The 23,407-nt window shown below is 40.5% G+C and overlaps 1 protein-coding gene across 1 annotated transcript in view; it reads right to left on the bottom strand.

The window, feature by feature from the left end:
• Nucleotides 1-2,022: 2,022 nt before the first annotated feature.
• Nucleotides 2,023-23,407, bottom strand: part of LOC103261307 (laminin subunit alpha-3) — a gene marked incomplete at both ends in the record, with an annotated part of 202,142 nt that continues 180,757 nt past the window's right edge. The window contains 14 exons of the mRNA XM_021712821.1: nt 2,023-2,193; nt 6,129-6,271; nt 7,128-7,307; nt 7,393-7,509; nt 9,419-9,521; nt 10,654-10,795; nt 11,116-11,270; nt 11,970-12,086; nt 14,024-14,220; nt 15,574-15,741; nt 15,961-16,072; nt 16,202-16,312; nt 18,588-18,739; nt 19,906-19,956. Coding sequence (XP_021568496.1) covers nt 2,023-2,193; nt 6,129-6,271; nt 7,128-7,307; nt 7,393-7,509; nt 9,419-9,521; nt 10,654-10,795; nt 11,116-11,270; nt 11,970-12,086; nt 14,024-14,220; nt 15,574-15,741; nt 15,961-16,072; nt 16,202-16,312; nt 18,588-18,739; nt 19,906-19,956 — 1,919 coding nt within the window. The remainder of the gene's footprint in view (nt 2,194-6,128; nt 6,272-7,127; nt 7,308-7,392; nt 7,510-9,418; nt 9,522-10,653; nt 10,796-11,115; nt 11,271-11,969; nt 12,087-14,023; nt 14,221-15,573; nt 15,742-15,960; nt 16,073-16,201; nt 16,313-18,587; nt 18,740-19,905; nt 19,957-23,407) is intronic.

Here is a 23,407-nt window from a genome sequence, read left to right as displayed (position 1 = left end):
AAGGGAGAGAGTTACAAAGCCTTCATGGGAGTGATGAAGATGAAGAACCCTGGTGTCTAAACTGGGTGAGAAATGAAGTAGTGAGAGAAGGGAGGTGAGAAGCTGTGAAAAAAACGGGGTCAATGGATGGGAGAGCCCAGTAGGTAAAATGTCAGAGAGCAGAAGGGATAAACAGGTCAGAGAATTCAATACTGGGAAACAAGGTATTAGAGTTCAGTACTGCTACTGTTGACACCAGTGCCAAGAAAGCGTCATGAGAGGAACTGGCTGTGGTGAGGTGCAGTTGAGGAATTAGTACCATTAAAATATTTCGAAGATTGATCAGCATCAATAACTTAATTAACACTGTGAAGCTTATACAGCATTAACCTTTTAAGTTAAAGACTGAAAGTATAAATCTTTCCACAGTGAAATGCCCCAACTAGATATATCAACATGATTTACTACTATTTTAGCCGTAACACTAACACTTTTCATTTTATTTCAACTAATTATTTCAAAACTGGTGTATCCCCTTAACCCAAGCTTAATAAATATTAATATACAAACGTTTAAATCCCCTTGAGAACTAAAATGAACGAAAATCTATTTGCCTCTTTCATTACCCCTACAATAATAGGCCTACCAGTAGTAATACTAATTATTATATTTCCAATTATCTTATTTCCCACCTCAACCCGCCTAGTCAACAACCGATTTATCTCTTTACAGCAATGGCTAATTCAACTAGTACTTAAACAAATAACTAGTACTTAAACAAATAATGTCTATGCACAACAATAAAGGCCGAACCTGATCTCTAATATTAATTTCCCTAATTTTATTTATCGGATCCACAAATTTACTAGGCCTATTGCCCCACTCCTTTACACCAACTACTCAATTATCAATAAATTTAGGTATAGCAATTCCTTTATGAGCAGGAGCAGTAATTACCGGCTTCCGTCACAAAACCAAAGCATCCTTAGCCCACTTTCTCCCACAAGGAACCCCTATTCCCCTGATTCCTATACTAGTTATTATCGAGACAATTAGCCTTTTGTTTTCCCAGTAGCATATTACATTCTCTTAACACTTTGTGCATGCCTCTGTTATAAAATGTCTATGTTATCATGGTCAGTTATGTATCTTTCTTTCCTGATAGCATGTGAGCACCTTGGAGTAGAAACAAAATGTTTTTAAATTGTGGTAAAATGTACATAGCATAAAATCTACCACTTTAACTACTTTAATTTATAAATACACTCAAGAAACATATTTATGCTTATCATAAATCATAAATCCAGGATGTGGAGTATAGTAGGTAAATGGCATACGTTTGTTAAAGGAATAAAGTAATATGCATTTTGTCATAATACAAAGCAAAAAGTCATGATATAAGAAAGCTACAAATAAAGTACCAACACCTTGAAGCATGTAATTAATCATAGTGTTGATCTGAAGAATTCTTACATACAATGTTCACTAATGATTTCCTAATTAGGCAGAAGTGTGTGTGTGTGTGTGTGTGTGTGTGTGTGTGTGTGTGTGTGTGTGTGTGTGTGAAAGCAGGATTTATTAAGAGAACAGAAAAACTCCCACAATGGGAGATGACCACTGTGAACAGGGCTGTGGCTGGGGGTTTCAGGAAGAGCCTGGGGTCACAATTCCGTGAGGTAGAGCTACTGTTGATTTCCATGAAGCCATATTGCTGCCCTGGTGGTGTAGTGCCAATCATACCACCTAGCAGGATGGAGAGGGGGCCAATCATCCTCCCCAGTGTGTATGTGCTCACATGCTGGGCTCATCTGGGAAGGACTCTCAGTCTGCCAGCAGCTAACAATCCGAGTCACACGGGAGGTCCCTCATGGGTGCCATCACCACAGGGAGGAGGGCAGGAGGGGATGGGATTTGTAGATGTCTTGGTGGGATGATTACCTGTTGTGCTCATGGGAGGGACACAGTTGTGCCACGTGTTTCAAAAGTACAAACTTGAAAAACATGCTGTTTTAAAAACAAAAGAGATATCCAAGCAATACTCACATCTTTATTTCCGAGGTACATCACAAACATATTCTCAGTCCCCGTGTTTTCTCCTGAGTCAGGTCTTTGGAGAAACAAAGACAGAGATGTGTATCCTTTCAAATCTTCCAGGTCATTTGGCAATCGGACTTCGACACCAGATTTACCATTGAACCTCATAGGGACAGCAACCTGTGAGGAATAAGTTACATGGTGTCAAATAGTCTCCTGTGAAGACCGTGGGAGTGCTCAGAGAGGTGGCTTGTGACTTGGTAGCTATCAATCTGGATTATAAACTCCTGAAACTGTTTCAGGAACTAGATAATGGAACATTCATGTTTTTTCCTGCTTATTAGCCAGGGGTCTTTGAGAAGCACTTTTAATCCTTTGTGTCAGCAGTAATAACAATAATTATAATAATAATAATGATCATTACAACCCTAGGTTTTTGTGTAGAGGAAGTAACATCTGTGGATGCACTTGGCATGGTGCCTGGCATATAGTAGACATGCAATACATAAAAAATAATTTTACAACACACTCTTAAAGCATTTCCCATGAATATATTACATGCTGTGGTTTCATCTATTACAGGCATTCGGTCCTAAACAATGTGTGCGTTGAGACTCTCTAAAATAGTATCTTTTAAGCTCTTTGTGGTAAAGAACTATTTATCCCCCCTCCAATCTATCATGAACAAATACTTTTGTAACATGCATTAAAAAATGAAATTACTAACAAAATGAAATAAAGATGATATACAAAATACAAGCCCTCTGATTACATGCTTGCATGTTGAGGTAATTCAAATTATTCAGAGCTTCTAAACATTTACTCTCAACTCCACACTTAAATATAACAGATCAGTAACAAAAGTTCTCTGATGAGTACTGGTCTGTGAACCAATCTTGCCTAGCTCTGCTCCAAAATACAGAAAACAAGTAATCCATAACAATCAGAATGCAATTCACACCAAGCCTACATTTTATCTGTCAAGCATCTGCATATTTCCAGGGGATCGTCCACACACCAGGCATTGCACTTGGGGGGCTTTGCAATGGGACCCACATTTAGGGGTTCATTTTATACCTCTCTCTTCTGCTTATTTCCTATCATTCAGAACACCCAGCCACATCGGAGTCCCCTCTCGGCATACTCTTCTGCTTTTTGACACCTGGCAAAGTCCTACTAGTCCTTTTAACTCTTTAAAATTAAAATGGGACTTTTTATATCAAAAAAAGAGAAAGATGGAGACAAATACAACTATATATGCATCATCTTAAAAAATAAAACATTACAGCTGTACCTAAAGCCCTTTGTCTCCAATCCTCTCCCTTCTCAGGGGTCACCACTACTCTGGATTTGAGTTCTCTTAAAAATTCTCATGCAGGTTTATATAAATAACTAAATATATGGACTGGCTCATCATATTTAAGTATGAAGTTGAGAGTAAATGTTTAGAAACTCTGAATAATTTGAATTACCTCAACATACAAGCATATAGTCAGTGGACTTGTATTTTGTATATCATCTTGATTTCATTTTTTAAGTAATTTCATTTTTTAATATATAATACATATAATATACACAGACATATACATATGTATATGTGAATATGTATATTTAACTAAATATACATTTATGTATAAATTGTAACTAATCTTATTTTTCATGTTTTAAACATTTTTACATAAACTATATCCATCTGTACACATCTTTCTATAATTTGCTTTCTTTGCTGGGCACTATGTTTTTAGATTTATCCATGTGACACCAGCACATTCACGTTTACTAGTGTAAATATGTGGCTTTTTTCCATATCTTTTTTTGTGTGACTAAAAAACCACAATGTGCTTAACATTCATATACTTGTCTGTTAGTTCTGCCATGAGTGCTATTCTGAGCCTTTCTAGATAGAACTCGAACCCCGGCGCTCAGGCAATTCACTCACCTCAGCCTCCCAAAGTGCGGAATTACAGGCTGAGCCACCGAGCCCAGCCTCTAGATAGAACTCTATCTAACTCAGCTAGCGATTAGCTTTTCCTCTGATGCATAAGTCAAAGAAATATATTCTAAGACACACAGGGCACACCTCTCTCCAGCTTCTTAGCTTAGTCTAAGAAACTGCCCCCAGTGGCCAGTGAGCAGTCTGTGTTCAGGACTATGACCTTAATAACTTCTGTGCCCTCAACTCCCAAAGGAATGCCAGTGAAACCGAGGTGTTCAAAAGCACTTGCTGATTGTTTGTGAATTTTATGTTTCCACTAACATGGTGCTTACCATGCCAGGCACTGTTTCAGCTCATGTAACTCTAACAGTTTCATGAGGTTGGTATTGTTATTTACTCTGCTTTGCAGATGAAGAAACTGAGGCACAGAGAGGTTTCCCCTGCTCATAAGTGACAGAGCAAGAATGAAAACCAAGACCGCTTGGTTAACCAGTTCTTAACCATTGTGCTACAATGCACTTCAAATTTTGTTAAATAAATTAGTGAGTGGCCGGGCTCGGTGGCTCAGCCTGTAATCCCGCGCCTTTGGGAGGCTGAGGTGAGCGGATTGCCTGAGCCCGTGGGTTCAAGACCCGCCTGGGCAGCGAGACCTCATCTCTACAATAAATCAAAAAATTAGCCGGGCGTGGTAGTGCGCGCCTGTAATTCCAGCTACATGGAAGGCTGAGGCGGAAGGATCGCCGGAGCCCAGCAGGTCGAGGCTGTGGTGGCCAGGAGTGGCCACTGCACTCCAGTCGGGGTGACAGAGTGAGACTCCAACTCAAAAAAAAATAAAATAAATAAAATAAATAAATTAGTGAGTGAACCCAGAAGGGCAAATGCGAGAGCCCATTCTTATTCATTTGGCTTTTAACCCAAACTTTGCATTATGCTCTTTTTTTTTTTCTGTTAAAGGTTTTAGGTTTGGAATACTTTTCTTTCCTAGAAGAAAGAGCAGATTCAAAAGAAGTTATGTTGAGCCTAGAAATTACCCACGACACCTCCAGGGCAGTGACATTCTAACTTGGCTCCTGACTCTTCTCCCTCCAAACCTCTCACAAAGGGCTGGCTAGGAAATACAGAAAAATATGAGAAATTTAATCTATACTATTCTAGGACAAAACAAATTTTAAGAGCTGAGTGTCAGAAATTCAAGCAAAGAATATCAGGTTAAAAAAAGAAGGGCTGTTGAATCAGTGCTTCAATGATGTAAAATTGCTGTCATTCTAAAAAAAGGTGGATTTTGCAACTTTCAAGTTACATCAAGAGACTAGGTCCTGGCCACAGGACCTTCAGTTGAACTCGCAATAACAGTTTACCAATTGGGGGCTGGAAGAAAATCCTTCTTTCTGCCTGAATAAACTCAATAGAAGAAAACTGTTTCAGGTCTCACATATACCAGATGATTTACGGGATAAAGGTCATGAGTACTTTTCAAGAATGACAAGAGGAAATCAATCCTAATATTTCAAGCAACCAAAGAATGAGGGCAAGAGGGTCACCCAATTTTTGAATAAACAAATGCCTTATTTTTTTTGAGATAGGGTCTCACTTTGTGGCCCAGGTTGATGCAGTGGCACTGTTCTAGCTCACTGCAGTCTTAAACTCCTGGGCTCAAATGATCCTTCTGCATCAACCTCCTAAGTACCTGGGACTATAGGTGTGTGCCATCATGCCTGACTAATTATTTTATTTTTTGTAGAGATGAGGTCTCACTATGTTGCCCAGGCTAGTCGCCAACTCCTGGTCTAAAGTTGGTCTCTTTTTTTTTTTGAATCAGAGTCTCACTCTGTCGCCCAGGCTAGCACGCAGTCGATCTGTTGGGCTCCAGCAATCCTGCCGCCTCAGCCTTCCAAGTAGCCGGAACTACAAGAGCGCACTACCACGCCTGGCTAATTTTTCATTAATTGTAGAGATGAGATCTCACCAAGTTGCCCAGGCTGGTCTCGAACTCCCAGGCCTAGGCAATCCACTCACCTCAGTCTCCCAAAGTGCTGGGATTAGAGGCTGAGCCATCGAGCCCGGTCTCAAGCAGTCCTCTTACTTTGGTTGAGGACTGGCCAACCTTTCCTTTCTTGACGAATGCGGTGACTTTTCAAAGAGCTAGTCTTGGCAACTGACCATGTGAGGACACACCCACCTTATTGGCAGCATCTCTAGCCTGTTGAATTAGTTCTCGTATTCTGTCCACGTTGTCTGAGATGTTTCCCAGGGGCAACAGCTGTTGGTTGATATTTTCAATCTTGTTCAAAAGATCAGGCAGTTTGTTGGTTAATTTCTTCACTGTTGGTGAGATCAGAAAACAGAAATTTAAAATTGTGCGTTGAGAAAAGGTTAAGTGTAGATGTTCTTACTGATAGTATTAGTCAGATGGCAGGTTTGGGCCCCAGATCATGAACAGCATGAATCACAATCAGGTACAGTCATCCCCCCTTACTGAGGTTTCTATTACTGGCCATTACTGTGGTCCAAAAATATTAAATTTAAAAAAATCCAAAAATAAACTTTTCCTGTTTTAAATTTCATGCCATTCAGAGTAGCATGATGAAATCTCATGCTATCCCACATGCTAACCCTCCATGCTGTCTATGCTATCCATCCATTAGTTACTTAGTAGCTGTCTGGGCCATCAACTGAAAAAAAACTCAGAGACTATATAGGGTTTTGTATATCTGTGGCATCCACTGGAGGACTTGGAATGTACCTCCATGGATAAGGGAAGGCCACTTGACACTGTGGATTTTACACTGCAATCTAGTACCAAATGTTTTTCCTAGACTACTACAGACAAAAAAAGCCCCCCACAACTTTGTTTTCTGATTCTTAATATCAATCATAATTCAATGCCTCATAATTTAGAAAATGATATCTCTACTCTGTAAAAAAGAAAATCAATAGCACTGTTGATGAATTAAAAAAAAAAATTCCTATCTGGTCCTTCTCAAGTTACAAAAGAGCAAGTCCTGCCTGTGCAGTATCATATTGACACTGACTATCTATAGTCTACTCTTTGAATGTACTATGTGAAGCTGCTTTCTAATGTCTGAAATCAGACTCTACCAGGGAAGGACTGAAATGGACCAAAGCACATACTAATAGGGAAAATGGCGAAGTTGTCTGACCAAAAAATGCCTGATACCTGAGTTATCCGCATCAGTCAGAGCGTTGTTGAAGTCTTCACTCTGTGTGCTCCCATAGGTATTCTTAATTCTTTCCACGTCTGTCTGAATGGGGTTGAGCCCATCCAGAACCTCATTAGTGATGTCATTGGCCTTTCTGATCATACTCTTTGCACTGCCAATCGCACCATCGATGTCACCTAATGCACACACAAATAGAGAGCTGTAAGTATTTAAACGGTTCAACAAAAGAAGCCAAGTCCAGTGTATTAGGAAGATGCTCACCTCTCTGTATTCCACGAAGGTTATCTCGCACAGTTGTGAGATTGGTGTCTATCAGTTCTTTCTGAACTGTCACCATTTTCAGGGTTTGCTGTAGGTTGTTAAGAGCCGGACTAACTTCTAAAATAAAGTAAAGCATCAAAAGACAATTACTTTGGGCATTTTTGATTCTTCATTGGTAGCTGTGGCCCCTGAAGTAGCTGATGTCTGCACAGTACTGAGCAGACTTGCTCCTTAGGGGTAATCCCAGAGATGCCCACGGCACATGCCCAGACCCACAGCTCTGTGGTCTTCTGGTTAAGTGGCCAGCAGCATATCAGAGCCTTGTGGTAACAGGCTCCTTGGAAATGCACAGGAGGAAACGGAGAGGGGAGGGCTAGACTCCCACTCTGCTCAGAGTAAGAGACTCTGCTTAGTGAGGGATGTGTCTTTTTTTTTTTTTTTTTTTTTTGAGTTGGGTCTCACTCTGTCGCCCAGACTGGAGTGCAGTGGCCGCTCCCGGCCACCGCAGCCTCGACCTGCTGGACTCCGGTGATCCTTCTTCCTCAGCCTTCCAAGTAGCTGGAACTACAGGCGTGCGCTACCACGCCCAGCTAATTTTTGGTTTATTGTAGAGATGAGGTCTTGTCAAGTTGCCCAGGCAGGTCTCGAACCTGCGGGCTCAGACAATCCACTCACCTTGGCCTCCCAAAGCTCTGGGATTACAGGCTGAGCCACTGAGCCCGGCCTAGGATGTGTCTGTCTTATCCACTACTGTGTTCTAACACGTAGGACAGGTGTCTGGCACCAGCCAGGGCTTAATATTAGTACATTTTTTCTGAATGGAAGAATGAATGGTGCAGAAAGAAGGCCTTCTCAGAGGACAAGAAAGGAGTGTTGTTGAGAGATCCTCATCCATGCAAATATAGGTACAAAGTATGCATTGCTTGCTTCTGTTTATTTCCAAATTGACACATTTTAAAAATTCCACGAAAGGAATGGAGCTTTCAGACATTCTTAGCTGATAATATTGTTTGCCATCCTTGGGGCACAGAAAATGAGCAGTGAATACTTTAAGACCAAATTGATGATATGTGGCTTAAATTATGATTCCAGGGTTGGTTTACATAGCAATGAAGTTAGTATCCTAACTCTTTAAAAAAACACTGAGTCTACCTCCAAGCTCAAATTTTGTAAATAACGCAACAAATGTCATACCAGGAAATCTGAATTCTTGAAATTTGTTAGGCTAATGATTGTATGGTATGCCTTTTTTGTTGTTGTTGTTTATCATTCATGCGTTTAATTTTTTAATATGTGAAAGACAGAAGAAGGAAGTAAGGAAAGGAAGGAAGGAGGGAGGGAAGGAGGAAGGGAGGGAGGGAGGGATGGAGAAAAGGAGAGAGGGAGGGAGGGAAGGAATTTACAAAGACATCATTTAATCCCTCTGAAAGGACTAAGAGGAAGAGTGAGGTCTGTGGGTTCATGAATGACCAAGAGACCAGATAAACACAAGAGACAGACTTTTGGGTATGCAGAAATTTGGTGAGACTCAGTCTGTGTATTTAAAAAATAAAATAAAATAGGTGAAAAATTTCCAAAGGTAAAATTTATACTTAAAAAGGATCACCCTTCACAGTGGTAGTGATTTTTGGGAATTTCAGCTGCTAAGATTTTAGGACTTCAGAAAGTGAAGGCATTGCTCTCATGACCCAAAATGAATGACCTTGATATGTGGGTTCCCAATGTCACCATCACAAGTGGGTTGAATCAAAATTGCCTTCCCCACAAAGGCTGTCACAAACAGACCTATCATCCTCAAGATTTACTTACATTTATAAGACTCTAGATAATTTTATACATGATAGATGGGGGATGCTTAGAATATTGGGTGGACGCATGACACTGATAAAACAAATCAGATTTTAAAAGTATCATTTGCACGGACACAGATTCAAAAGGGGCATTTGCTTCTAGGGCTGCCTCGCCTGGTGCCAGAGGTCACTTAAAGCTCCTGACTATTCCTGCCACCACCCACTCCCCCCAGTACCTTGCTGTAGCTTCCTCTGTGTTCTCTTGGCTTCATTTAATAGTTTATCACTGTTGGAACTCAGGCTTTTTGCTTTTCTTGGCAGATCTTCCTTTATCAAGGTCTGAAAGCAAAGCGTTTATCAGCCTTAAACAAATGCTACACCTTAGGAAGTACAGAGTAAGATTTTTCATCCTAGCCTGAAGCCCTTATCTTTAATTTTTAAAGGATGAGGGTTGAAGGGGAGGAGGGTGTTAGAAGTTGACTGTTCCCTAAAAGATACAGTCAGGACTCTAGGTGGACATACACGGCTTGGGGAGGTGGCTTTATCTCTAGTGACATTACTGACAAATTATGTGACACCTATTTTCGTTGTTCCTTGTCACTTGTACAATATCTCTTGCACTAACTGAAGAGAGAACTTAGTTGTCCTCAGGCTTTCAAGCTGTGAGGGAGATAAAATCTTGAAGCATTCAAGAACCAGCTCTGATATTTAATATTTTGTTCCTTATTTTAAGATACAGGAATACCACATGGTGCATATAGGATTCCACAGGACTCTACAGACATGTCCAGATGTAAGACCAAATGGTTGGGAGAAAATGATGATTCAATTGTTTGATAAATAAATGTTAATACTTAATCACAGTATAAAGGCATACCTGGTAAGAAGAAAGATATAATATATATTTAGGTTCAAATTGATAATCAGTATAATTTATATCTGATTTTATAAGTAGTTTTTCTTTTTTTCTTTCTCTCTTTTTTGTTGTCAAGGGGTCTCACTTTGTCGCCCAGGCTGGAGTACAGTGGCACAATCATGGCTTACCACAGCCTCAACCTTCTAGGCTCAGGCAATCCTCCTGTCTCAGTCACCAGAGTACCTGGGACTACAAGGCATGTGCCACCACCAGCTAATTTTTAAATTTTTTTGTAGAGGTGAGGGCTCGCTATGTTGCCCAGGCTGGTCTCAAACTCTTAGGCTCAAGCAATCCTCTTGCCTCAGCCTCTCAAAGTGCTGGGATTGCAGGTGTGAGCCATCATGCCTGACTGGTTTTACAGTTTATAAGCTGCACTACAGACACGAAATAGTCCAATACAGAAATGACTCATACCTAGAGTGAATTTTACTCTATGTAGCATGTTCTGATTTAAAATAATGCTTTTTTATATTCCTTGGTACACATGGAAAGAAAAATAAGGAAATAAGCTGTCTAATAAGAGTGAATTTAGAGAAGTTACTGGCAGGTGCCCACCTGGAGAGCAGACTCAGACGCGCTGGTGGCCTTGTTGGCTGCATCCTCGGCCGCTTTGATGGCATTGAGGATGTTCTCATAGGCGGTGGCAGCATCCACAGCGCAGCGCACCAGCTCATCCCCACTGGCATTTTTCTTGATCCTGGAAGACAGGATGGGCTAGGTGCTCCCACAGCCTTTCCTGCCCAGAGCTGATGTCCCTCCAAGCCTTCCCATTTCTTTGGGTAAGTAGAGCTCTGAGGTGGTGGCCTCTGCAGCCCCTTCCCCAAGGATGTGGCCGGGAATTTGCTCCCCCATTGCAGGTCTGCTTCTGACTTGGGCCCAGGGCTTTGGCTGTGACCTCCCTGCCCCCACCCAGTTCTGGTGACCCAGTTAGCCCAGGGGACAGCCTGGTTTGGCTCAGGACAAGATGCTGCACTTGAAGCCCCTTGCTGTGTAGACCTCTGTGGGCCACGCACTCACTCTTCCAGTTGCTTTGCCAGTTCTTGTAAGTACTGTGCGTGCTTTTCTGCCTCCGCCACCAGGGGTGCTTTGCCTGCAGATCTGGAAAGTTCTCTCACTTTGTCACTTAGTTTTTCCCTTGCTTCATTTAAAGTGGCAGCTAAATTTTCATATTCCTATTTTTTCCCAAGTAAACAAAGACAGTATAAATACAAGCAAATAATGCATACGCCATTTTCTCAAACTCTGCCATAAATGGTGTGTCCCTCTGGAAAGGAGGCAGCAATGAGAAATTATATATCCTAAGCCCATTTACTGCACCAATGAATCTTTGGGGACTTCAGACAGTGGCACTGATCATATTCCCCCACGGTTTACCACCATCAAGAACATTTTCCTTATGGTAGGTGCCACTTTAAGTAACTTTTACAGAAGCACAATATCATCATCAGTGTCAAGCTATACCAAACCGAAGGATTTTTCGAAGATTCAGAAACAGCTATTACAAAAGATACTTTCAAAACGCCCACTGTGTTGCTAAGAAATTTTGCCAATCTTTAATCAAGATGTAAATGTCTTCTGTTAATAAAAAATTGCTTGATATTTAAAAAATAGCATTACAATATTTTTTGTTGTTATCACAAAAGTGATTTACTCCTTGCAGACAAGTGAGGCAAGACAGATTGACATAAAGGAGACATATCATTCTCACTCTTCTCCCATGGGAGAACCATTGTTAACAATTCAGTATGCTCCCTTCCACCTAAAAGACTATATTTGGGGAAAAATAAAATAGGTTAGCCCATCTCATTGTTTCTTAGCAATATAATTTAAACGTTTTTAGATTTCTCTAGAGAGCAAGCAGTCTCCTCTACCTTCTGGCTTTTCTCCATCAGTTGTAGCACAGCATTGGTCTGCAGCAAGGACAAGTCTGCGGTGGATAAATACTTGGTGAAATCACTCTGCAGGGAGTTTATTTCTTTTACTTGTCTCTGGAGAGAATAAAAAGAATATCTCCTTGAACTCCATGCTACATTATCAGAAGACATAGACATATTTATTTATTTATTGAGTTGGAGTCTCACTCTGTCACCCAGACTGGAGTGCAGTGGCCGCTCCCAGCCACCGCAGCCTCCACCCGCTGGGCTCTGGCGATCCTTCTGCCTCAGCCTTCCAAGTAGCTGGAACTACAGGTACGTGCTACCACACCCGACTAATTTTTGATTTATTGTAGAGATGAGATCTCGCCAAGTTGCCTAGGCGAGTCTTGAACCCGCAGGCTCAGGCAATCCACTCACCTCGGCCTCCTTAAGCACTGGAATTACAGGCTGAGCCACCAAGCCTGGCGACATAGACATATTTATAGGACAACAGTAGATAAGTAATTTCAGAGTCAGAAACTTTCTTGAACCTAAAGACCATCTAGGCAGCTATAAAGTGATGGGAAACCAGTTCTCTTTGCAGTGTAGAGAAGTTGCCATAGTTCTCTCAAGCTATATGCCAATGAAACAACTGCTATTGCTGCTAAGGAAGGTTTCATTCAACTTGGCCGGTGACATGGATATGGTATTAAGGTCTGATTTGTGGAACAGAATGGGGGAAGTTATCTAAGTAAACTGTCACAAGCTGGGGGGTACAGTGGCTTACACCTGTAATCCCAGCCTTTTGGGAGGCTGAGGCAGGACGATTGCTTGTACCCAGGGCTGGAGACCAGCCTGGGTATCATAGCAAAACCCATCTCTACAAAAAAAATTTTTAAAAATCAACCAGGCATGGTGGCATACACATGTAGTCCCAACTACTCGAGGTACTGAAGTGGAAGAATCACCTGAGTCCAGAAGGTTGAGGCTGCTGTGAGTCATGACCATCATGATTATGCCACTACACTCCAGTCTGGGTGACAGAATGAGACCCTGACTCAAATCAATCAATCAACCAACCAACCATCACCAACCATCAGCACTCTCTATGTTCTAGTACCAAAGAGGAGGCAGCATACACTTGAACAAGAGGTTACATAAGACCTGAGAATTCCAGGCTAGAGGGCTGCTAATGTTCAGAGACCCACAAAATTGGATCCTGCTCCCTTTCCTTGACATAATCAATGACATCACACAGAGGTGTTATCACGTAAAGAAGCTTTGGGAGCTAAGCACACTGCTGTCTACTAAGACATCATCTATTTTCATTTACCAACTTCCTCCTCTTTAGGGGTCAGTTCTATGCTCTTCAACTTTGATCTTACTGTCATTTCATAACCTCTTATATGTCTTAGCATACACTGTATGCTATTAAAAATACAAACCATAAAATCCTAAGCTCTAAATTCTGTCATTACAACTTGTGTACGTGGTCTGTACTTTAAGATGTTTCCAATAAAGCAAGTAATGGCTTAAAATGCCTTAGCTGATGTTTATGGTAATGATGTTTACATATCTGACATGAAAGTCAGTTATTTACAACATATAATATACACATTGAATTTATTACAGCAATATTAATTTCTCATCTATTTGGCAATGTTATATTTCAATACTATTTCAGCCAGGGCTAGGGGTGAAGTAACTTGCATAGCTTTGTCTATGGTTTAAGTTCAGAATCTTTTCTGATAGCTGAAATGACTTTGGTTTTGTGTTCAATGCCTCATTCCTGTTTGATCAGTGTCTGAGGTTGTATAACCAGACCTACAGACAGACAGGTGCCTGGTTATACTACTTTACTAACAATAAAGATCCCTTGGGCTGGGCTTGGTGACTCACACCTATAATCCCAGCACTTAGTGAGGCTGAGGCAAGAAGATTGCTTGAGCCCAGGAGGTTGAGAGCATCCTGGGCAACCATAATAAGACCTCATCTCTATTAAAGAAAAAAAAAAAAATCCCTGCTCATTCTTATTGATGAAAGCATGTAGTTTCTGATTGTGAGCTTACCTGGATGGCTCCCAGAACTCTTTCGCTTTCTTGGTTGAGGCCAGTGGCCTGCTTTGCTTGGGAAGCTGCCTCTTGAAGCGCATCGTGAAGGCCACTGAGTTTGGCTTCGTACTCATTTAAAGAATCCCGCATACTCTTAACAAGTTCACCATTTTCCACCTGGTGGGTTTCCAGCCAACTCCTTATCTGGTTCAGCACTGTAATACATCACGTTATGTTTTCCACTTGAGAGAGGAGGATACTGAAGTGGAATTATAAAGACTACAGAGGGAGAATTGAGTTTCCACTCATTTCATGGTTCTCCTGGAGATTTTGAGGGAAAGGGAAAGGAAACTAACATTTACACAAACCTGCTATGGGCATTGACACATTGTCTCATTGAGCATCCATGGCAACAGCAATTACCTTTCTAGTGTTTTAGATAAGGAAATGGAGACCCTGAGAAATAACGGACTGACCTAAGATTACATGACCAGTCATACTTGGGACTTGAACATGAGTTGCAGAGCATAAAGCATACGTTCCTTCTATTACAAATACTCCCTCCTAACAAAAAAAAGTCCAAACTAATTAGTATTAAATTGGAACAATAAAAGTGCTACAAGAAAATGGCTACTATCTATATGTTAAACACTGATACATCATTTTATTAGAGAGTGAATATCAGCATTTGAAAAAATATGCACCAAACTAATAGTTCTCAGTTTTGAGCTCATGGGGCATTTTCTATAGTCAAAATCTTTAGATATACTCAGTCAATTTGTATTATATTCATTTTTTTGGTTTTGTAGCATAAGTTGAGAATCCCTAATCAGAAAACCCCAAATTTGAAATGCTCCAAAATCTGAAACTCAAGCCCCAACATGACACCACAAGTGGAAAATTCCACACTGATCTCATTGGATGGGTCACAGTCAAAACGTAGTCAAAACTTTGTTTCACATACAAAATTTTTTTAAACTATTGTATACAATTACCTTCAGGCTATGTGCACAAGGTGTAAAGGAAACATAAATGAACTTCATATTTAGACTTGGGTTGCATCTCCAAAATATCTCATGTATAGGCACATATCCCCAAAACCAAAACAATCAGAAATCTGAAACACATCTGGGTCCCAAGCATTTCAGACAAAGGATACTCAACCTGTAGCAGCACAAATATCAATTTGTGATCTAAATATTCAATAGTGGCGAGGTGATCATGAAAAATGATATAATGAGAAAATTGGAAAGAGGTGGATGAACGTTGAAAAAATGAAAAGGAGGTTGAAAAAGAAAAAGAGGTATCAATATCTAACTATTAAGAGAAGACCCCTTTCCTTGGGATGATGCTAAGATGTTATATTTCAGGGTCTCTTGATAACTTGGAGGAAAGACTTTTGGTGTCCGGTGGGTGGGAGGGTTTACCCATTTTCACATGACACTCTAACAGTCATGTTCACTGACATGATGAGACCTTCCACCTGTAACTGGGAACTCTACATGGTACTTCATTGTATTTCAAACCAATTAAGTGGACTAGATGCAAGAATCAGGGAGCATCCTTACAGAGCTGAGCTTCTCTTTTTTCAGCTTCTGCTTCTCTCAGTTGCTTTCCAAAGTTCCGGTTCCTCAGTTCTCTTATCATGTGTTCTGCTTTGGCCATCTCTCTGGAAAAGTCACCTGAAGGCACATTGTTTCCCAAGCCATCTGTCCCAGAGATCTGTTTCAAGAGAACTAGAAAACAGCAAGTAGTTTATTAAGCTGGGAATTCTGGGCTCCAGTAGACTACTTAAAAAAAAAAAGGAGAAACATTTATGGAAGCTTCATATTAGTTTTTTTAGTATCACTACGGGATCGTTTTCATAATGCTGAAATCTTAAAGGGAATTTTTTCAGTGTAAACAAAATTTATGTAACAACAACAAAAAATGAACTAGATCAAGTAACTTCTTACTGTGCACATTCCGGATGACATTTTTAATCTTTGCGTCCAGTTCCTTTGTACTTTGGATTGTGCGGTCGACGTTATTGTATAATGTTTGTGCTTTTCTGGAATTTATTTGAGCCTATATGAAAAATAAATTGATTAGCAACAAATTAAGTTGATGGGAGAAAAAAAGAAACCTAAAAATATTTTGAAAGCAAAATAAGTAAATAAATAAATACAAGTTAAAGTAATTGACCCAATACATTACCTTTTCTTGCAAAGTCTCAAATTCACGATTCAAATTATTCAGTTCTTTATCAAGGCCATCTATTTTTGATCTATGACTTGAAATGGCAGAACGGTAGCTGAGCAACTGATTCTGAAAATAAAACACAATGTTAATGTCACTTTATAGTGGAAAGTAAGACTAAATCCTATCAACCTCATAAATATGATAATAAAATGAAGAGTCGTTTAGCAAGGCCAGTGCAGGTTAAACACACACACACACACACACACACACACACACACACACACACACACACACAAATGTGGTTCTTTGAAACAGGTTACATGGTGAATCTACTTTCTGATGTATGTTGTGATATGGCTGTAAAATAAAGTCGCAAATGTGAAGAGGCAAGATATACTTTACTTGAAGTGATGCCCTAACCTTCTAGAAATGGGGGTGACATGACTTACTTGATGTATTAATTTCCAGACTCTATAATGAGCACAATTTTTTAAAACCTTCAGTTAACCTGCACTGAGGGCAGTGCATATGGCTACTTTATTGAAGATACCATCAGGAATTTATTTAAAGAATCTAATCTAATGGAGCTGGAGGGAGCAGAGTTCACTAGTTGAATTGTTTCACATTGCAAATGAGAAAGCAGAAGCCCAAAGATGTTGAGTGACTATACCATGGTTGTGTAGCTGATCGAGTGATTGCTTTAGGACCATAGTCTAGGAGTCTTGTCCTTTTCTTCAGGACTAAATTGCCTTATTACTTTTAGACAGTAACATTGCTGCACATAATAACTAGATTAATGAATATTTTCAATATTTTGGAAAAAGAATTACTATCTTGAAAAATTTACTAGAAACAATGATACTATCACCTCCATTTGCATGTTAGAGCCAATGTTGAGTAAAAGAATACAGGCTTTAGAGCCGAGGTACAAACCCTAGGTCTACCACATAGTAGATGAGCCTCTCTAAGTCTTATTCCTCAATTAGCAAATTGGGAGTGATAATACTTAGCTGCAGGGTTGGTTTTGATGTTAAGGAGCTAATTTTTTCTAAAAATACACGTGCACAAACATGTTAAATCATATTTTTTAATACATGAGCATTCAAAAATGTTAATTTTGGCTAGGTGCAATGGCTCAAGCCTATAATCCCAGCATTTTGGGAGGCCAAGATGAGAGGACTGTCTGAGCCCACGGGTTTGAGACCAGCCTGGGCAACATGATGATACCTCACCTCTACAATAAATCAAAAAAACAATTAGCTGGGCATGGGTAGTGTATGTCTGTAGTTCCAGTTACTTGAAAGGCTGAGGCGAAAGGATCGCCTGAGCCCAGCAGGTTGAGGCTGCGATGGCCAGGAGCATCCCACTGCACTCCAGCCTGGGCAATAGAGTGAGACTCCAACTCAAAAAAAACAAAAACAAAAAAACAATTAACCAAAAATGTTAATTTCCGATCAGATGCAGTGGTCTCATAATCTCAACACTATGAGAGGCCGAGAGGCAGGAGGACTGCTTGAGCCCAGGAGTTCAAGACAAGCCTGGACAACGCAGCAATACATCATCTCCACACAAAAAAATCAAAAAATTAGCTGGGCATAGTGGTGCATGTCTATAGTCCCAGCTACTTGGGAGGTTGAGGAGGAAGGATCACCTGAGCCTGGGAGGTCAGGGCTGTGGTGAGCTATGATTGTGCCACAGCACTCCAGCCTGCGTGACAGAGTGAGACTCTGACTCAAGCAACAAAAAAAAGTTTCCTTCTCATATTTATTTCTCTGAATTTTGCAGTGTTGGTATGATATGGCAAGAAGATAGCTCTATTTCAATTTTACAATGAGAAAACTGAGACATATTACTATATAGAATGTCAGAGAAACGTCCGGTTAAGAGGTCTCATGGTAAACACAGTCTAGAATTTGAATAGGATGTGAATTCTTCTAGAACCACTATGTACTAGCTGTGTGATTTTAGTCTAATATCTATCTTTTAAACATTGAATTTATGATTTATTTAAAAAAATAAAACAACTCTCAACAAAGAAAATCCCAGGCCCACATTGCTTCACTGGAAAATTCTATCAACCATTTAAAAAAGAATGAATACCAATCTAACACAAACCTGTGCTTGAGTCTTCTGAATGCAAGCTACTGAACTAAAGGTTCTATGAGAAAAGTTAGCCAGGAAATATTTAGCAACTAAAGAAATGTTTACTTAGAGGTGTTCATTCTTGTGTGCTCATAAATTCTTCCCTCAGATAAAAATTGAATCTTTATTTGGATCAGAGAAAGGAGGACAGCCCTGAGTCTTAGAAGGGGTCAGCCTTTCTCCCATTCCTGCTTGAGGAGTGTCCATTCCCATGGCGTCTCTTCACCCTGGGGTTTACTCTGGGCTGCAGGGGACTTACCCTCAGGTCCTTGGCCTGGGTCTCCATATGCCTCATCTGCTCCAGAGTACCCGCGCTGGCACTCAGGCCCTGCAGTTGTGACTTTACCAGGCGGAGCTCCTCGCCCATGGTGGCTAGGTCATTCAGGAGTGTCATTACACAGCTGTCGCAGTCTGTAGGGAACCACAATCAAAGGCAGATGTGCTGTGACTGGAGTAGCGGGAATGTGAAGGGAGCACAAGGGCTGTGCAGCCCAGTTCACATGGACACAGATCGTCACAGGCAAAAAACACAGCCCTGGCCTTCCCAGAGAGGGATGCAGATACTGAAAAAGGGAGAACTCTGAATAAGGGTCCCCCAAAATTGTGTATCTATTCTTACATGTTTAATCTTCAGTCATATTCAAAGTACTCTCCATTTGATGCAATACACCTATCGAGATGCTTTTCCCACTGCTCAAAATGGTTTTTGAACTTGTCAATTTTGATGCTAAAATGCTTCTGCCACTTTTGTTTTACCTTTTCCACATCAGCAACACGTTTCCCTTTGGGTACTTTTTTCATTCAGGGAAACAAACAAACAAACAAAATTGCTCGGGCCAGGATTGGGTGAATAGGGAGGGTGGGCCACAGGGGTCATGCTGTTTTGGGGTCAAAATCTGCTGAGTGTGGTGTGGGCAGGTGCACTTGTAAATCACCCATCATGAAATGGGCAGACACATTGAAGGAATCTCAAAAAAAAAATTAACTGAAGCCAAGCAACCTTTTACAATAACGGTAGTCAGTATACTGATGCTGATGGGTTCTTAGGACACTTACCTAGAGGACCCACTCTCCAGAAAAATAATTCTAGGTTTTGGGAGGGGGGGGTCTCCCCTCAGATAGGGAATATGTATATATATATTTTTTTGAGTTGGAGTCTCACTCTGTCACCCAGGCTGTAGGGAACATTTTAAAATGAAATGGTGATTTCTTGCAACTCATTGCTTAGTTTGTATGTGAGGAAAATAATAATATGGCTATTATCTACAGGGCGTTTGCTATTTATTAGGCTTTGTGATAAGAGATTTCTAAGCATTTCCCCATCAGTCCTATACTGTAGGTCTAGCTATAACGTCCATTTAGCAAATGATGATACCGAGGCTTGGAGAAGCCATGTTGCTTGCTGAAAGTCACGCAGCCAGTAGTTGATCGAGGCTGCATTTGACTCTTAAGTAGTCCTCCTCCCACCTCCTCCCACCACTGCTTTCCCAGACTGGAAGCTGCATGTCCTAGAAGGGCACACATATGTCTTAGATGAAGCCCACAACTTAGAAAGGGGAGAGACTTTCTTTTCTCACCATCACATTCTTCTACAGGGCTACCATCTTTGGGTTCTTGGTTCATGCAGTCTGAAATAAAGAAATAACCAAAGAAGATATTGGTATTAAATTTACTCTTCGGCTGCTATTTACATTGGTTTTCAGAAAAGCTAGTTTTGGAAGGTTCTAGTCACCCAACTATCCAGCATCGGGGCCTCTTCCTTTTCTCCTCTGTCCCCCATGACAGGGCCCAGGGAGTTTTCTCATCTCCTGGCAGGCTTGCTGCAGGAACTTCTTTTGTAGCCTCTCTGCTTACATACTCCATTTCTTCTCTACAAGAGTCAACTCTCTAAAGGGCCATGCTTTTCTCATCGAATTAAAACTTCCAGTCGTTGGTGTTAACACTTTCTTCACTGGATAACCTCCTATATGTTCATGCTTCTACCCTTATTCATGAACATTGAGCACCTTTGAGCAACCACAGTATGCTACAGCCCCATAGCAGGTGCTGAGAATACAAAGATATCAAGACAAAATTCCTGTTCTGTGGTTCAACAATCCCATAGGGGAGGCAGGAAAATTATTAAATAGTGTGACAAATGCCGTGACAAAGATAGGCACACAATGTGAGTGAGCCCACGCCACCAACGATGGCATATATTATATAAGCTGAGTTTTCAGGTTCTCAGCTATAATAAAGCCTAGTGGTCAACTTTGAACATTATTATTATTATTTTTAAAGACAGGGTCTTGCTCTGTTGACCAGGCTGGGGGCAGTGGCTCAGTCATAACTCACTGGAGCCTTGAACACCTGAGCTCAAGTAATCTTCCCGCCTCAGCCTGCCGAGTAACTGGGACTACAGGCACATGCCACCATGCCCAACTGATTTTTGCTTCTATTTTTAGTAGAGATAGGGTCTCACTATATTGCTCAGGCTGGTCTCAAACTCCTGGCTTCAAGCGATCCTTCCGCCTCAGCCTCCCAAAGCACTGGAATTACAGGTTCGAGTCACTGTGCCTGGTCCCTGGTTCTTTACTCCTTTCATGTCTACTCTTTGCTCCATGTTGTGCATTTTTATATGACATGTCCTCTCACTTCTGAGAAATAATCTAACTTTATTACAGCAAAACTCTTAGCTTGAATTTTGCTGGACATGCTATAAGAGGTTTTCAAGTTTATTCTTCTCAGCAGCCAATAATATTCCCCACTTTGTGAATAATTACATATATTTTAGACCACATTTGCTTTTAATTACAAAAAAGATATAAATTCATTATGGAAAACTTGGGAAAGTCAGAAAAATAAGATAAAAGTATCATCCTTGATCCTATCATTCAAAGACTATATATACTTACCTGTATACATTTTAATTTGTCATATATAATTATAAATTTTACTCATTCTCTTGAAAAATATTTATGCATGCTTATAAGTACATACAATCGTGACACTTTTATTTCCTCAATAGTCTATTAATGTCTTCTGACCAGGAAATATGGTTTCATTTCCTTCACAATTTCTCGCATCACCCTGAACAGCTTATGGGGGACAGGGTTCCTGTGGATGAAGGATTTATCAATGCAATCTTCCCAACAAGCTTGCATGTGACCACCAAGGAATCTGTACATTATTAGTTGAAGAATAAAAAGAATGAAAAAGAAAAAAGAAAAAACCTCGCAGGAACAAGCAAGTCTCACATGTGAGGATTTGCTTCCACTTTTGGAACAAATAGTTACCCCCCTCACTTCATGTTGCTGATTTTTGTTATTGGAGTAGAGGAGTGAGGGTTGAAGAGGCATTAAGCTCATGAATAAGTTGTGTATGATGTCAAAACTTCTCCTTGAATACCTCCAGTGACAGTAGAAATCACCTCCTTTTAAAGCAGCCTGTTTCATCTTTAAACATGTGACACTTCTTCCTCAGATAATTTAAAATAGGTCTCTCTCTTGCTTCCACTCTTTGCTATAAGTTCTGTCCCTCATGCCACAGAGAATAAGACCAGCTCTTCTCCCAGCTTTGGTCTTCCAAATGCGTCCTTTCCAGCTCTTCCTTTCACTGCCCTATTCAATCTTCTCTCACTTGACACAGTTCCAAGTCCCTTCACGGTCTCACCCTCTGCCTGAACAAGCTGTAGTTCATCTATTGTCTTCTAAAGTCATAAAGAACCCTCCCATGAGGACTTTTGTGGGCAGGGTATAAGAAAACGGTAGATACTTGTCTTTAGACACTAGAGCTTGGTGAAGATAGTGTAAGCTGTCTTAGGGGCCACACCTCACTCTGGGCCATAGTGAATTTACTGCTGACTACAACTTTAAGCCTTTTTTCACCTCCTGTTACTAAGCCCATCTGCTTTATTTCATATCTATAGGTTGATATATTTTTTCCCCCACTCAACTATAGGACTGCACACTTATCCTTAACATAATGTGTTTGGTTAGAATTGGCCCATCATTCCAGACTGTTGAGGCCCCTTTTTATTCTAAATGTGTCATAGGAAGCGTTTGCTATTGAAGGAGACCAGGGAATTTTACCCCAAAATATGGTACCCTGTTATGCTGGTTATTTTAATTAAACGTCATTGAAAGCCAACAGATGCCAGAAGAAGCTTTACTCTGTCACCTGCTTATCTGCCTGAAGTCCAGACCCATCAAAGAAGAAAACAATGACTTCTGGTCCCTTCCCTGAGCTTTCATTAACTTAACTCATTCACAGGAAAACTGAAGTCTGTCAACACACCTGGACAGACTCAGTCACAAACCATTGCCTGTTCTACGGGCCTAAAACACTTTGTCTCGGGCCTCATTATATGTTCTACAAGCTCATTGAATACCCCCCAAAATCATTTACTATCCCCTTAAAATCAGCCACATTTTCCCACTTCCTTTTTCCCTATAAAAAAGGGTATATAAGCATCTGTACCCCACTGGGTTATCAGATAATCATCCTCTGTGATTCTCCTATATTACGTACATTAAAATAAAGTTTTGTATGCCTTTTCTCCTGTTAAGCTACCTTGTGTCAGCTGATTTTCAGCAAACCTTCAGAGGACAAAGTGGAAATTTTCCTTTGGCCCCTAAACAATTCTTATCAACTTTACGTGATCTGATAACTGGGTGGGCAGGCTTTCTATATTTCCATCTAAGTCAAGAATGTTGGACAAGATGGAGCCAAGGATGAAGTCCTGAAGCACTACAATCAGTATCCCATTCCAGACTCCCATTAACCCATTTGCTCTGCAATCCTTTGGGAACAGTCACTTGTCTGGATCTAAACCACATATCGAGGGCTTAGTTCTTTATCTTGTCTATAAGTACATGGTAAAAGATTTTACCTTAGTGTTTGAGACTCTATTATGTCAATGGCACTTTCCTGATAAATCATATTAATATTCTATCAAAGAAGGAAGAATATAGTCTTCCTTTTTGTTTTGAGTTGCTTCTAATAAACTCATACTAACTCTCACCAATTATCTTTTCCTTGGTGTGTGAAATCCACCCCAATTTCCCCCCTACATCCAAGAACATGTAATGCTGTAAGAGA

The sequence above is a fragment of the Carlito syrichta genome, unplaced genomic scaffold (assembly GCF_000164805.1).
Source record: "Carlito syrichta isolate Samal-C Ts95f unplaced genomic scaffold, Tarsius_syrichta-2.0.1 Scaffold303658, whole genome shotgun sequence".
Lineage (NCBI taxonomy): Eukaryota > Metazoa > Chordata > Mammalia > Primates > Tarsiidae > Carlito > Carlito syrichta.
Note: the sequence above shows the minus strand (reverse complement) of the source record. Positions and strands in the feature narration are given on the sequence as shown.